Below are 16186 nucleotides of genomic sequence, written 5' to 3'. Positions count from 1 at the left end.
GGTGGCGAATGGCCCAGACCTGGCACACAACAGGCACCAAATGTTGCCTGAACTGGCCTAGGGAGGATTATCCTTCTTTCCTTCATTCATTCAAGAAGTTTTTGAGATTTTACCACATACCAGGCCCTGTGCTGGCCCTGGGGACACAGAAGTGTTCTTCATGCCTTCCATTCTAGTGGGGGAAGCGGAAAAGGAAGGAATGGAAAATGAACAATACTATTAAAGACTGAAGTACGTGTTTAGAAAATAAACAGGGTGACGGGACACACAGTAAATGGATGGACATTTATGTGGGGGATGGGCACATCAGGGAAATGACGTGAGGAGGTGATGACATGTAAGTTGAGACCTGAAGATGAGTGAATGTGAAGAGCTGGAAGGGTATTCCAGGCAGAGGGAACAGCAAAAACAAAGAGCTAGAGGTGTTTCTGGGACCCCAGGGGATTCAGTGTTTCAGCCTGAAGAAGGGCGTAGGAGGAGACTGAGAGAGGTTAAGGAATCAGTCCTGGGGGCTGCCTGGGGCCAGGTCCTGGGCTGGGGGTTGGAGGGGAAGGGACAGCCCTTCTCGGTGCCATCCTTTCTGCCTGTTGCCTAGCACCACACTAAACAGTACTGCTGGCAGACCTTCCCCGAGCTCCCTCAGCTCCCCTCGGACTGGCAGCGGCTGTCAAATGACCAGCCCCAGAGGCCTTGCCAACCTCCTCCCCTGGAATATTTTTGAGGTAAGTCAGAAAATGACCAGCAGCCTCCAAAACCTGACTTTTTCTCGTGCATACCTTACAAGGGTATATTTGGCTGCCCTGGGTGTTAATCCCCCACCCCCTTGCACTAGACAGAGAGATATAAATATACCACCCCAGGCAGCACACTCAGAAACATGGATTAATGACCATATAGTTGGGGGCCCCAGTCACACTCAGAAGACACACCATACAGCTGCTGTAAGCACACTCTCCCACACCCACACACTTCAGTCCCCAGTCTCTTGCAGGCACACAATCACACACACAACTATATAGATGCCCCCAACACAGCCACAACAGCCAGCCTCGCAGACAGTCCACAACCAGCACCATCACCACTCACATAATCACTCCCCTATGATCACACAGTCACCTACCCATATACAGCCTCACAGACGTGTACCCCCCAGTCATCAAAGTCACATGTGGACACAACAGTTCCACAATCTCCCTCCCCACACAGTACACACACAACCATGTGGCATGCACACAGCCAGCAGGCCTGCAGCTCACAACACCCTGGCCCACAAGTGGTTCCACACGGCCGCCCCACCCCCACCCCTTACTCAAGGCCTCTCTGATTAAACACATCCAGCCCCTCGGCTTGTTATAGTGCCTGGCATTCTTCTGCGATTGAGTCAAAGACCTCCCCAGACAGAGGGGCTAAGTGGAAAAAAAAAAAAGGCATCGGGAGGGAGCATGCCAGAGGCCCAGGTCTGGGAAGGGGCCTGGCCGCTTCCGGCTCAGGGACCCAGACAGCCTTCAGTGTGGAGCTTGATCCTGACCTTTGGGGGGCTAAGGGCCTGGGGGAGGGGTCACGCCTAGGAGTGGACAGAAGCGGGGTGCAGGGGGGGTGATGACAGGTGGAACGAGCGGAGAGATCCCCTAACCCTCGCGGCGTGAGCGGGGGGAACAGAAAGCGGGGTTACATATGGACTCAACCTTCCCACGTGGTCCTCCCACCGCCCTGCCCCAGGCTCCCGACTGTCCCCAAACGCAGGGGGTGTGGTGTTGTCCCCCCCTCCTCCCTCCAGCCCTGGGCGACAGCTGCGGGGGCACAGCGCTCAGGCGAGAGGTACCGCAGGGCGCCAGGCGGCGGCGGACACCCCCGACGTCCTTGCGGGCGGAGCTCAGGGTGCCGGCTCCCCCGAGGTCCTCAACCCCACACCCTGTCCCCTTCCCGGGCCGGCCCGGCAGGAAGAGCGCCCTCCTAAGGCTGCAGAGCCACCTTCCTCCCCGGGCCCCTGCAACTGGGGACACTCGGACGGGAAAGATGGGGAGAAAGAAGACTCGGGAAGACCCCGAGGTGGCGTTTTAGAGACGCCGACCTCCCCTCCCACACCTTCCCCCCCACCCCGCGCTGGTCCAGGGAGGGGCGGCCTCTCCCCGCCCCCGGGCCGCGAGTCCCGCTCCCTCCTCCCGCGGCCGGAGCCCGGGCCAAGTGGGCGCGCCCGGCCCTGGGCCGGCGGATCCGGTGTCGGCTGCAGCTGGCAGTGCGGCTGGCGGGCGCGGGCGGCCCGTGGGGCCGACTATTAATACCGCGGCCGCCCAGGCCGGGTAGCGCAGCCATGGCCAGCCCGGAGCCCCGGCGCGGCGGGGACGGCTCCGCCCAGGCCGCGAGGTAGGAAAGGACCTTCTCAGGCCCGGGTCACCACCCCCTCCTGGGGAGGGGGTGCTGGGCGGATCCCTTCTCCCCAAGAGCGCCTTTCGGCAGACTGGGGCGGTGGTCCAGGCGGGGGTGGGGCACAGGGCGGAGCCACCCGCCAAGGGTGATAGGGGAGTCTGGCCCGGGGCGAGGCGGGGGCCGGGGGTTCCGACACCTCTGCTGGTCTGGGGGCTTTTCATAACTCCCCTTCCCCCTCCCACGGGCGATGTGAGGATTAACCCCTTCACACTAGCCGGCATCAACCATCAGATGCCGGATGGCCCATAGTGGCCAAAGACCCTCCCCCTTTACTTTCCTTCCTCACCCCAAATGCAGCTGGACATGGAGCCCTCCAAGTCGCTGAATTGGCCGTGTGGAAGAGACTTGGTGCAAGGTTGGGCGGCTGCCAGGTTGGAGTTGAGAGTCTGTTCAGGCAGCTCATTCTCTCTGGTCTGGGGCCTGGGAGGGCGTCGGGGGAGGGTCCCCAATCCCAGACCAGCAGGAGGGCCTTGGCTGGCCAGGGGCCCAGGAGGGGAAGCCCCCTCCATCATCCGCACTATCAGCTTGCCCCTGGTGAGGGGGAAGGGACCTGTGGCTGAAGGATTTGGGGCGAGTAGGGAGCGTTTCTGCCCCAGGTCAGCCTGTAGCCCTGGACTTCCTCTTGTACCAAGAGGTGTAAGTGCAGTCACACACACCTGTCACCCTTTCCCTGTCACCACCGCACGAAGCTGAGCCGAGTTTCACACATGCACTCACCTGTAGTGTTGTACACACACAGCCAGCCACACACCAAGCCAGGCCTGCGTGGTGTCACAAACACGCCCAAGTGCAGCCCTGATGGCCGGGGTTGGGAGCTGCTGGGATCCTACAGGGGCACGGACAGAGTGGCAGAGGCAGGATGCTTGGGGAGCCCAAGGAGGCCGGAGGTCAGAGGCCCCAGCCGAGCTGGCTGCCTTGCCCCTAGACCTCCTGTAGTCTGCTTTAACAAAACATTTATATATTGGGCTGCCTTGGGTCTTAGTTGCAGCATGTGGGATCTTCATTGTGTCGTGTGGGCTCAGTAGTTATGGAGCTCTCTAGTTGTGGCATGCAGGCTTCGTGCTCTATGGCATGTTTCATTAGGGGAACTGTAGTTCCCAGCCAGGGCTTCCTGGTGGCTCAGTGGTGACAAAGTAGGAGATATGGGCTCAATCCATGGGTCAGGAAGATCCCCTGGAGAAGGAAATGGCAATCCACTTCAGTATTCTTGCCTGGGAAATCCCAAGGGCCGGAGAGCTGGGTGGGCTACAGTCAATGGGATCTCAAAAGGGTTGGACACAACTTAGCGACTAAACAACAACAAGAACCCTCGTCCCCTGCATTGCAAGGCAGATTCTTAACCACCGGACCACCAGGCAGGTCCCCCCATAACCTACTTTTTCCTGGCTCTTTAGAGAGAGGCAGCTGAGTGAAGGCAGCACCTAGCAGAGGCCTAGCACTTCGGGGGAGGCGACTGAGGCAACACGGTGTGTGGGAACAGCATTGCCTGCAAGTCAGGAGACCTGGACTCTACATCCAGTCCTGCCACTTGACCTTGGGCAAGTTTCCTCCTTGGAGCTCAGTCAGTTGCCGCTGCCTACATCCACAGAGCCCCGCCCTGGGATACAGAGAATAACTGTGCTTGTCGTTAGGAAACGGACTATCAGGGGAGACCGACAGATGCACTTCTGGAACGCAAAGCACTTAGTGCAAAGAGGAGCTGCATATAAAGTGCCTTGAGAACACAAGAATGGGAGTCAGCTGGGAAAGGCTTCACAGAGGAGGTGGGGTTCCAGCAGGATTTGAAAGATGAGTAGAAATTTATTAAGTAAATAGATATAAATATATTTTGAATGCTAGGGCCGAGCTCTGTTATACCTGCTGTATCTGTTAGACCTAACGCCTATTCTATCTAAGACGAGAGTGGTAAAAAGGAGCCCTGGCTCTAGAGCCAGACTGCCGGGCTTCAACAGGCTCTACCACGTATAAGTTGTAGAACTCTGAGTGAGTTCTTTATTTGGTGCTTTTTGGTTTCCTTATCTATAAATTGGGATAAACCCTATAGGTCAGATGGTAAAGAATCTACCTGCTATGCAGGAGACCAGGGGTTCTATCCCTGGGTCAGGAAGATCCCCTGGAGAAGGAAATGGGAATCCACTCCAGTATTCTTGCCTGGTGAATTCCAAGGATAGAGGAGCCTGGCGGGCTACAGTCCATGGGGTCACAAAGAGTCGGACATGACCAAGTGACTAACACACACAAGTGAGTGTTGTATAAATGAGTATTTATGGAGAATGCTTAGAATACTGCCTTGAATGCAGTTACGTCATTCCAGGGTGGAGGACTCAGCTGGAACATGATGTGAGGGCAGTCTGCTGGCAAAGCAGGGACTCTGTTGAGGATCTGGGTAGGTCTGGCTGGCTGAGCAGGTGCATCCTTCTTGGTGTGAGGAGCTCCACTTTTCCAGGCAGTGTAGGACTCATCTCTAGACAGGCAGTATACAATGAACTATATGCTCCTAGCTGGACCCTTTAGACACTGTGGGGTAGGAGTGGGAGGTATAAAAGTTAACACATGTTCTGAGGGACTTCCCTGGTGGTTCAGTGGCTAAGACTCTCAATGCAGGGGGCCCGGGGTTCAATCCCTGGTCGGAAACTAAATCCCACATGCAGCAACTAAGAGTTCACATGCCACAACTGAAAGGTCCTGTGTACACAACTAAGACCCAGCATAGTCAAATAAATAAAAATAAATATAAATAAGTTAATGCATGTTCCAGAAAGTCAAGCCTTGGGTGGGCTGTGGGGAGTAATTCAAGATGAGGCTGAAAAGTTATATCGGGGCCACATCTTGAAGGGCCTGGAATCTGTGCGAAGCAGTTCACTCTCTATGGGTGAAGTGGATCGAGATGGTTTGCTTTATATTAGAGCAAGTTGCAGCTTTGTCAAAACTAGACTGGGATAGGAAAGAAGGCTTATGGGAAGGCTGGTACAGAGTGCAGGTGAGGGATGATGACTTGGATGAGGGTCCTGGCAGTGGGCTGAAGAGGAGGATGGAGACTGGAGACTTTCTGAGATAGAAATATCAGTTTTTAGTGAGTAGGCTGTTAAAAGACCACTTGTCTAAAAAATTAAAAAAAAAAAAAAAGACCACTTGTCTATCAACAGAAGTATGGATAAAGAAGATGTGGTACATATATACAATGGAATATTACTCAGCCTTAAAAAAAGAATGAAACAATGCCATTTGCAGCAACATGGATGGACCTGGAGGCTGTCATACTGAGTGAAATAAGTCGGAGAAAGACAAATATCATATGATATCTCTCACACATGGATCTTAAAAGAATGGTACAAATTAACTTATTTACAGAATAGAAATAGAATCACAGATGTAAGAAACGAACATATGGTCACCAGGAGGGGGAAGCAGGAGAAGGGATAAATTAAAGATTGAGATGGATGAATACATACTACTATATATAAAATAGATAACTAAGAAGGACCTACTGTATAGCACAGGGAACTCTACTCAATACTCTGTAATGGCCTATATGAGAAAAGAATCTTATATTTAAAGATTCTTTAATATATATATATGTATCTATATATATATGGGTCTCTATATATATATGTATGTATGTATGTAAATAGATGTGTAACTGATTCATTGTGCAGTACAGCAGAAAGTAACACAACATTGTAAATCGACTATATCCAATAAAAAAATAAAAAAAATACAACACTGATATACAGCCTGATATACAGTGATATATTTCTCTGAGCTGGAGAATACAGGTGTAACAAGCTCAGAGAGAAGGATAATTTGTTGGCAGTTGAGTCTGAGGTGCCAAGTAACTTCAGGTGTTACTTGGCACCTGATGCTTGGCACGTTAGGTGAAGATACCTGAAAAAAAAAAACAACACTCCATGTCTGGTAATGGGAAGTGAATGAACTAGGTGATCGTTGAGTTGTCTTCAAGCTTTAGGTTTTGCTGGAGGTGCTGAGATTGAATGAGGCCAGTAATGTCTGGGGCCTGGTGAAGCCACACTTTTGTGGTTTCCCGAGCGCCATCAGGGGGTTACAGAAGGGAAGCCAGGGATTCCTGGGGTGTAGAGAGGAGGACTGGGAACACAATGATTTAGAATAAAAATAGTCTTTATTGGGAACCTGAAGCTAAGAAATAGAGCTTAAAACCTGGACACAAGTAAACCTTTCCAATACAAATCAAATTCTTTGTTTGATATGTGAGGTTTTTCATTTATACTTTCTATCCAAAAAAATTTTTTATTCAAATTCGGTCTGTTTTATAACTGGCACTCTCTGAGTATCTGAGTTTCCTTGAACAAATTAATCTCTTTAACCTCCATTTCCTGATCTGTAAAATGTGAATAATAAATGTAACCACCTCATAGAATTGTTATGAGGATTAAATGAATCGATATATGTAAAGCATTTAGAACAGGGCCTGGCCCATATAACAGGACCTTTAAAAGTGTAATTTATTATTATTATTTCCAGAGTATTTTATATTTTCAAAGAATTGCTCAGGGATCCAAGGTAAGTAAGATGCATTTGAAACAGAAAAGACTAAAGCCACTTGAGGGCCAAAGCAGCAGGAGAGCATTCCTCAACAGGAACTGAGAAAGCTAGCAGGCAGCTGGAGCTGGGTTAAGGGGCTCATGTGTTAGAAGCACAGAGTCTGAATTCAAAAGCATCTGACAGGCTGGAAGGTTGGGCCAGTTCTAAGATGAGGTTTTATAGGAACAGAGATATGGTTTTAAAGCACTTGCTGTGAAAAACTCTTAAGGATTTTACTCAAACTCAGCATTTATGAGGAATATGAGGGACTTTCCTGGTGACCATTGGTTAAGATTCCACACTTCCAATGCAGGAGGCACAGGTTTGATCCCTGGTCAGGGAACTAAGATGCCACATGCTGCATGGTGTGGTCAAAACAAGAATATGATAGAGCTGCCCTATATGTTAAGGGCATCTTGACTACGTCAGTAGGAGTATAGGGTCCAGAGAATCACTGCTCAGAGTACACCTGGACTCTGCTTCCTATACCCATCCCCAAGGGATAATAAATCTGTCAACTTGGAACCTGTAAGAAGTAACCCAAATGAGGAGGGTACTGGAAACCTTGGCATGCATGGAATACTTAAGGATAAATCAGTTCTCTTTATTTTATTCATTTGTGGCTGTGCTGGGTGTTTGTCGCTGTGTGTAGACTTTCTCTAGTTGTGGCAAGCGGGGGCTACTCTCTAGTTGAGGTGTGTGGGTTTCTCATTGCAGCAGGTTTCAGTAGTTGTGGCGTGGCATGTGGAATCTTCTCGGACCAGGGATTGAACCCGCATCCCCTGCATTGGCAGATGGATTCTTAACCACTGGACCACCAGTGGTTGTAGTCCCTCTTTATTTTTTAAATATTTATTTTATTGAAGAGTAGTTGATTTGCATTGTTGTGTTAATTTCTACTGCACAGCCAAGTGATTCAGTTATATATATATACTTATATATATATACTTTTTCATATTCTTTTCCATTATAGTTTATCACAAGATATTGAATATAATTCCTTATGCTATACAGTAGGACTAAATCAGCTCTCTTTAAGTGTTCAAAGAACTGACATGGGAAAGAAATTAGTGTCTGATTCTAGAAAGAAGAATCAAGTCCAGGTGAAAATTGTGGGGAAGATTTTACCTCAACACTAGAATTTTCTTCTGGTAATGCAACACAGAGTGGCTCAGGTGTGGTTTCCTGTCCTTTGATGATTTGTAAGCAGAGACTCCACACTTATCTTGTGGAGATGGTGTCAGATCTGAGCAATGGGCTGTGTTGTGGTGGACTGATGGAGGGAGGGGGCAGACAGCTGCCCTCCAAGATGTGAGAATTTGCTACAAGCTAGGCTTGTGTGTCCTGGTGGCTGGTCACAAACCCTCCCAGGACTGTGACTGCCCTCTCACCTTGTCGTTTCTCTTGCAGGGAAACAAGACCAGAGGTCATGTCTCCTCTTCAAGAGGAGAATTCTGCATCCCTGTATGAGCTGGGGACCTGGAACCCAGAAGTTACTCTGTCTTTGGAGGGGACCTTGAACTTAGAGGACATTCTCTACCTGGGGGACACAGGTGACCTTGATGAGGCTCTGTACGTGGAAGAAACTGAACCGCAGGAGGAGACGCTGCACATTGAGGAAACCAGGACGCCGGATGAGGCCCTGTACCTGGAGGAGCCAGTGAGGCTGGAGGAGGCTTTATATGTGGAAGAGCCGGTGAAGCCGGAGGGGGTGTTAAATGTGGAAGAGCCCGTGAAGACGGCAAGCCCAGAGCAGATCGTTTACGGGGGAGACACGGTCCTGAGCGAGGAGAAGTCTAACCCCAAGGAGAGCCTCCGAGCCGGGCCGAGTCCCAGCACAGAGGGGAGCCTGAGCATAGAGGACCTGGAATTGCTGGAGGGGCGTTTCCAGCAGTGCATTGAAGCCGTGGCCCAGCTGGAAGAGGAAAGGGATCAGCTCATCCATGAGCTTGTGTTGCTCCGGGAGCCCGCCCTGCAGGAGGTGCAGCAGGTCCACCGGGATATCCTGGCCGCCTACAAACTGCATGCCCAGGCAGAGCTCGAGAGGGATGGGCTGAGGGAGGAGATCCGACTGGTCAAGCAGAAGTTGTTCAAGGTGACCAAGGAGTGCGTGGCCTACCAGTACCAGCTGGAGTGCCGCCGGCAGGACGTGGCCCAGTTTGCCGATTTCCGGGAAGCGCTGACCACCCGGGCGGCCCAGCTCTCAGAGGAGCTAATCCAGCTCCGGGAGGCCTATCAGAAGCAGGAGGAGCAGTTACGGCAACAGCTCGAAGCACCTCCCAGTCAGAGGGATGGGCATTTTCTCCAGGAGAGCCGGCGGCTCTCTGCCCGGTTCGAGAGCCTCATGGCAGAGAGCCGCCAGGGCCTGGAAGAGGAGTACGAGCCTCAGCTGCTGCGGCTCCTAGAGAGGAAAGAAGCTGCGGCCAAAGCTCTGCAGAAAACCCAGGCCGAGATCCAGGAGATGAAGGAGGCCCTGAGACCACTGCAGACACAAGCCCAGCAGCTCCACCTGCAAAACAGGAACCTGGAGGACCAGATCACCCTTGTGAGGCAAAAACGGGACGAGGAGGTGCAGCAGTACCGGGTAGGCCCACTGGGCATGGGAGGAAGGCCAGTCTTTTAGTTTAGGGAGGAAAAGGGGACTGGGCCAAATGTCTGTGGGCTGAAGGATGCTAGCTTTTGTGAAGTGAAGTCGCTTAGTCGTGTCCAACTCTTTGGGACTCCCATGGACTGTAGCCTACAAGATTCCTCTGTCCATGGAATTTTCCAGGCAAGAGTACTGGAGTGGGTTGCCATTTCCTTCTCCAGGAGATGTTCCCGACCCAGGGACAGAACCCGGTCTCCCGCATTGCAGGCAGACGCTTTACCGTCTGGGCCACCAGGCTAGCATATGTGGGAAGAGCAATTTGTCCCATGGGCCAGTCACTTGCTTCTTTAAGCCATTTTCCATTTCATTCATTCAGGCCTGCTAGGGCTGACAGTTACCTGCACTCTTAGTTTCCATGACACTTTTACACCTATGATCTTCTTTAATCCTCCAAGTCAACTATTACCATTTTTCCTAGATGAGGAAACTGAGGCTCAGTGAGTCGGAGTAATTTGAGCTCTAGTCTGACCAACCCCAAATATTTAAGTGCTCTTTCCACAGCACCATTTTCCGATTCTAAGTGAATCGCCCTTGGGTTTAGATAGAGCAGAAGGGAATGAGGCCAGATAGAATTCATTCTTTCCCCTCCCCGGTATTCACTCTCAAGTCCCACCTATCTGATCTCTGTTTTGAAGTTTTCCAGTCTTAAAAAGCTGGGATGAAATCTATAAACCTCTATCCCTCCTTTTCCTTTTTTGTGCATTTGTCACCATTTCAATCGTATTCAAGCTATTTCTGATTGTGAGCCAGTCCTAATCCCTTTTAGAACAAAATGGGATCTAAACACTACGTGCATAAACAGTTCTCTCTCCCCCACAGACCGAGCTTTCAGAAGGTAGGGAGTATGTTTTACTTATCTCTGCCACCAGGCTCAGAGTATGCGTCAGTTAAGTCTGACTTCCTTGCTGCTGGGCGCCATAAGACCACACTGTGGTGCTTTTCACAGCAGTATTTTTGTCTTTTGAAACACACATTTTTTTGGATGAACTTAAAAATCCCAGAGATTTCGACTTATCCATAAGGAAGATGTCCTCTGTTGAAAATGGCTGCATTCACTTCACTGAAGATTTTGTCAAGCTTTCTATAGCTTTTATTATTAAAACAATAGGGTTTGGGGGTCATAGTATTGAATGCCTTCAAACTATACGTATTTACTCACCCAACAATGACCCCCACCTCCACTGCACTGTTTTTTTTACTGGGTCATAATCTAGTGAAAGGGTGCTAATTATTTTTGCATAAACAAATACTATTCTTAACAGCTGATACTCAATCAGATGTTACTTTAATAACTGTAACCCAGGGTAGAAAGTAACATGTGATTTAAGAGAGGTACAGATAAGAGTGCTATGGGATAATGAGATTATTTTTAGCCATGGATTAAATCAGAGAACCTGTAACAGAAGACAGTGTTATTTAAGTACTGAAGTATAGGCAAGATCTAGACCAGTGCTGTCCAACATAAATATAAAGCAAGCCTCAAATATCATTTTAAATTTTCTAATAGCCACATAAAAGAGAAATAGGTGAAGGTAATTTTAACATATTATTTAATCCAATAGATATAAAAAATATAATTAGTAACTTGGCTGCAGGCAAAAAGTGAAAAACTGAGAGGTGAGTTGAACTGTGAAGGTAGGTCAGGGCAGATCCTATTAGACTTTAAAATCCAGCCTAGGGAGTTTGGACTTTATTCAGTGGTCAGCTGGCCCCTTAAAGATGTTTAATCGAGGAATTAACATGATCCTCGCTCTTTTATTTTTTTAGTTAAAAAATGTATTTATTTTTGGCTACACTGGGTCTTCGGTGCTGCATGTAGGCTTTCTCTAGTTGTAGTGAGCAGGGGCGACTCTAAATTGCGGTGCACGAGATCCTTGTGGTGGCTTCTCATTTGGGAGCGCAGGCTCTAGGCCCAAGGGCTTCAGTAGTTACGGCTCTTGGGCTCTGGAGCAGGGGTCAGGAGTTGTGGCCATGGGGACAGTTGCTCTGAGCATGTGGAATCTTCCTGGACCAGGGCAGGCAGATTCTTAACTACTTGACCAGCAGGAAGTCCCCCTCACTCTCCTTTAAGAAACATTATTGGTGGCAGTGTGTAAAATGGGCTAGAGATGAGAGGCAAGGGAGACTGATTAGGAACTACTACAGGTAAGAGGAAACAATGGTAGCAAAATAAAAGGAAGGGAAGCAAGAATGAACATAGAATAATTTTGACTACAGAATGAGCGGGGCAGAGAGGTGAGAAGTCAGAGGATGCTTAGATTTCAGACAAGGCTAACTCACATGGTGATGCACTAAGTAGAGAATCCTTGGGATTAGAATTTCCTTATATAGTGTTAGAATTCTAGAACTGTTTCCCCAGTGATTTGCATCACTATACTGGATTTGTTTCAGATTTGATTATCTGTGCAGCTTTCCAAAGATCACTCTATGAGAAACAACCCTGATGAAAGTCTATTTCTATACCACAATTAAAGTAGGAAAAAAGGTCTGAAAGAGATAATTCTTCTTTCTGAAATGATTTCTTCCTAAGCTGTTTGCCAAAGGCCATGTATGGCATCTGATTACTTTTCAAGGGTACACCTCACACTGGTGACTTTAAATTTGCTTTCATCACTATCACCCATTCATTCAACAAATATTTAGCCAATTTTTTTTTTTTTGTGCCAGGCAATGAGCTATGTGCTGGCAAGAGATGCAAACTCGTGGTAAAGGGTAGGGGTGGCAGTCACGGTCCTCAAAAAGTTTATAGTTCAATTAAAAAATAATAATAAATAAACAAAAAGAAATTAAAAAAAAAAAACAGAAAAAGAACCAAAAAGAAAAAATTGATAAAAAAGTTTATAGTACAGGAAGGATATGAGATAAAACTTCCTAAAATCTAAGACCTCCTGATCTAAGTATGTAAAGTGTGAGTTTTAAAATCAATGAAATAATTAACATGCTTCAATGTCATAGACAATGTAATAGTTGTAGGAATAAAGCATTGTACTGATGAAGCAGGTATAATTACCCTTGGGGAAATAAGGGGGAAATTTCCTACGAGGATTAAAAATAGCTAGTGTATAATCGAAGTTCTTTACATGTAATAATTCATTTAATTCTTACCTCTGAGATAGGTATAACTATTGGTCACCATTTGAGAAACAAGTAAACAGGTGAGTCAGAGAAGTCATTTGTCCAGGGTTACACAGCTAGGAAGGGATGGAGGTGGGATGTAACCCTGGGAAATCTAGTTCAAGTTCACACTACAAGGTGTTTGAGCTGAGTCTTAAAGAATGAATTCATTGTGTCGACAAGGGACAAAGACCATTCTAGGCCAAGGGAACAGCTCATAAAGCATGAAAACACAGACATGTTATGGGAAGTGTGGCTGGACCATAACAAATCTGAGGAGTGGATGAGGCTGGAGAAGTAGCATGGGACCAGATTGTAAAGGGCTTTATGTATTCTTTAGGTCAGTGGTTTTCCTAAAAAGGTTTTCTTCAAAGCCACAGACTCTTTCCCCAAAACAATGTTATATGGAATGGCAACATGTAAACATAAAAAAAAAAAAACCAGGTAAAAGTAGAGCTACTAACTAAAGTGACATGTACACTCCAGCCTCCTCCTGGGGTTTCATGGAAAAGTTTGAAGACCATTTAAGAGTCCGCCTATCTGTGTATCTGGACTTCCCAGGTGGAGCTAGTGGTAAAGAATTTGCCTAGCAATGTAGATGTTAAAAGACGTGGATTCAATCCCTGGGTCAGGAAAATCCCCTGGAGGAGGGCGTGGCAACCCACTCCAGTATTCTTGCCTGGAGAATCCCATGGACAGAGGAACCTGGCAGGCTACAATCCACAGGGTCGCACGCTACTGAAGCAACTTAGCACCCATGCATCTATATTATCTATCTCTACTTTTATATCTATTTATGTGAAGGCAATAAAGCCCTCCAACTAATAAAAAATTTAAAAAAAATTTAAAAAAATTAAAAAAAAAAAAGGCAATAAAGCAACTGTTAGAGTATAAGCTCTAAGTTAACGGCAAATCCTGGCTCTACCACTAACTGGGAAACCTTGGACAAATTACTAGCCTGTGGTTCGGCTCCTTCACATGTGAAATGGGATTAATGGGTCTGCTGCAAGGAATGAGCTTGTTAATAGTATCTGTAAAGCACTTCTAATGGTGCACTCTAAGTGGCAGTGTGGAGGGCAAATTGAAAGAGCCTGGAAAGACCACTTAGTGGGAGAGGAGAGAGATGTGAGGTAAAATGGGCAGAATTTGGTGACTGGTTGCAGGGGGTGGGGTGAGTTTGCTGAGAATGATCAAGTTTTTACCTTGAAGTTGGAAGACTTCCAGTGCCAAAAGATGGAATATGCTTACTATCTGCATGCTTCACACCAATAAGCATTATATGGAGGGTGCCAGACATACTAAGATCTAAGCACCTACAGTCTGATTGGGAGTTAAAGATCCACATGCCAGGCAGCATGGCCATAAGAACAAAACAAAACAAAAGCCACGTGTAGCTAGTGACTTCCATACTGGACAGTCTAGACTAGAGGAGTAATGGAGGTCCTAGTTAGAAGTGAGGGTCAAAATAGCCGGAGTCTGAATGCCAGACTAAAGAAAGCCTATGAAAGACTGAATGATAAAATGTGGGTTTTTTTTTTTTGGCCATGTGGGACCTTAGTTTCCTGACCAGGGATTAAACTCATGCCCCTCTGCAGTAGAAGCATAGTCTTAACCACTAGACCACCAGGGAAGTCCTGATAGAGCAGTTTTTAAAATTAACCCAATGATGCTACATAGAATTAAGAATGGAGATTGTCCTTCATTTCTGTCACTGTAGTAATGCTTCATTCTGTGACAGCGTCTCCCTGTCAAGAGCTTATCAGTGACAGTACAGATTGTCTTTACAAGCATGTTCTTTTGTATATCCAGTAAATGACAGGTTTACTAGATAGCAAGGCTTGGGAAACCGGGGCACAGAGGTATGCAAATACTTTTAGATAACATGCTTAGATGGTAAGGCCCCATCTCTGCATGGTGCCAAAGTATGGTTGTGTTGGATGGAGCTGTCATGTTTGACTCTTAGTGACCCCATGGACTATAGCCAAGCTCCTCTGTCCATGGGATTTCCCAAGCAAGAATACTGGAGTGAGTTGCTATTTCCTACTCCAGATCTTCCCAACCCAGGGATCAAACCCGAGTTTCTGAGTCTTCTGCATAGGCAGGTGGATTCTTTACTACTGTGCCACCTGACTAGGCACTAAAAAAAAGACCTTTGAACAATGTATGATGAAAGCGGAGATTCAGCTAACAGTATCAAACACTGCAGACTGACATGCCTCGGGTATACCAAGGATGACTCAGAGAACAAATTATTTAGATCATTCTATTTAGAACATGCTTCCCTGTTGGCTCAGTTGGTAAAGAAACCCCCTGCAATGCAGGAGACGCAGGTTCAATCCCTGGGTGGGGAAGATCCCTTGGAGAAGGAAGTGGCAACCCACTCCAGTATTCTTGCCCGGCAAGTCTCATGGACAGAGCAGCCTGGTGCGCTACAGAGCCCATGGGGTTGCAAACAGTTGGACACAACTGAGCGACCACCATCAAGAGTATGTGCCCGAACTGGATTCCAAGTTTACTATTCTTCAAAATCTGAAATGAAGTCACTGCCCCTTAAAAATACGCCTTCCAATTTCAGCACTCCCTTTCCTTCCCAACTCCCCCATGCTTTCTGAGGATCCACGCCAGCTAGCAGCCAAGCCACAGACTGACTTGCTGACATCTTCCTTGACGTCATTCCGCAGACATTAATCTGCAGAGAAAATTTGTAGAATGATCCCGCCTGGTTTTGGCATAATGGGAAAGTTATCTGAGACCCAAGGGCCTCCAGGGTATAGCACCTTCATTTTCCAAATTAGCACTTCAGAACAAACTGCCCTGATATAATAAGCAAAGGATACAGGAAATTAACAACTATGATACCCTCATTAATATAGCATCTACCTGCATGTCATGTTGTGGTAAGTACTAAGTAAAGCTATGTCTGACTTCAAGGAGCTTCAAATACAGTTATTCAAAGATACCTGCTTACAGTTGTAGGGTACTATAAAAACTGATTATCTTAATGAAAACAAACTTCACATTAAAGGTCTATAAAAATTCTTAGTTCACCAATTAGGTGGTCAAAATCCTCCCCAGTACTTCAGGCAAGACTGCTTTTGGGTCACCATTTTCAAAAACATCAAAACACGTTCTCTGAATCTCATTTTCTCAATCTCAACACTGCTATGGAAATTAGTGTGTAAAGAAATGCTTTATAATAATGGACGTCAGGTTTTTATTGTTTGGCTCATTAGAGATGTGCTTGGCCCTCATGCAGGAACAGCTGGAAGAAATGGAAGAACGACAGAGGCAGCTAAGAAGCGGGGTGCAACTCCAGCAACAGAAGAACAAAGAGATGGAGCAGCTAAGAGTCAGCCTTGCTGAAGAGCTCGCAACTTACAAGTCAGTTTTTGCTGCTCCCCAAATCTCAACCAACACTGGCTGAGGGGATGGTGGGGA

General features: G+C 47.4%; 1 protein-coding gene across 2 annotated transcripts in view; it reads left to right on the top strand.

Moving 5' to 3' along the window:
- The first annotated feature begins 2184 nt into the window (after window positions 1-2184).
- SYNC (syncoilin, intermediate filament protein) overlaps window positions 2185-16186 on the top strand; it is a 17034-nt gene continuing 3032 nt past the window's right edge. The window contains exons 1-3 of one of the 2 annotated variants that reach the window (XM_043909618.1): window positions 2185-2364; window positions 8398-9571; window positions 16005-16129. In XM_043909618.1, the coding sequence (XP_043765553.1) occupies window positions 2312-2364; window positions 8398-9571; window positions 16005-16129 (1352 nt within the window). In that variant the 5' untranslated portion in view covers window positions 2185-2311. The remainder of the gene's footprint in view (window positions 2365-8397; window positions 9572-16004; window positions 16130-16186) is intronic. The other variant, XM_043909617.1, reaches the window with a different exon arrangement.

The sequence above is a fragment of the Cervus elaphus genome, chromosome 8 (genome assembly GCF_910594005.1).
Source record: "Cervus elaphus chromosome 8, mCerEla1.1, whole genome shotgun sequence".
In the NCBI taxonomy this organism is placed as follows: Eukaryota; Metazoa; Chordata; class Mammalia; order Artiodactyla; family Cervidae; genus Cervus; species Cervus elaphus.
Note: the sequence above shows the minus strand (reverse complement) of the source record. Positions and strands in the feature narration are given on the sequence as shown.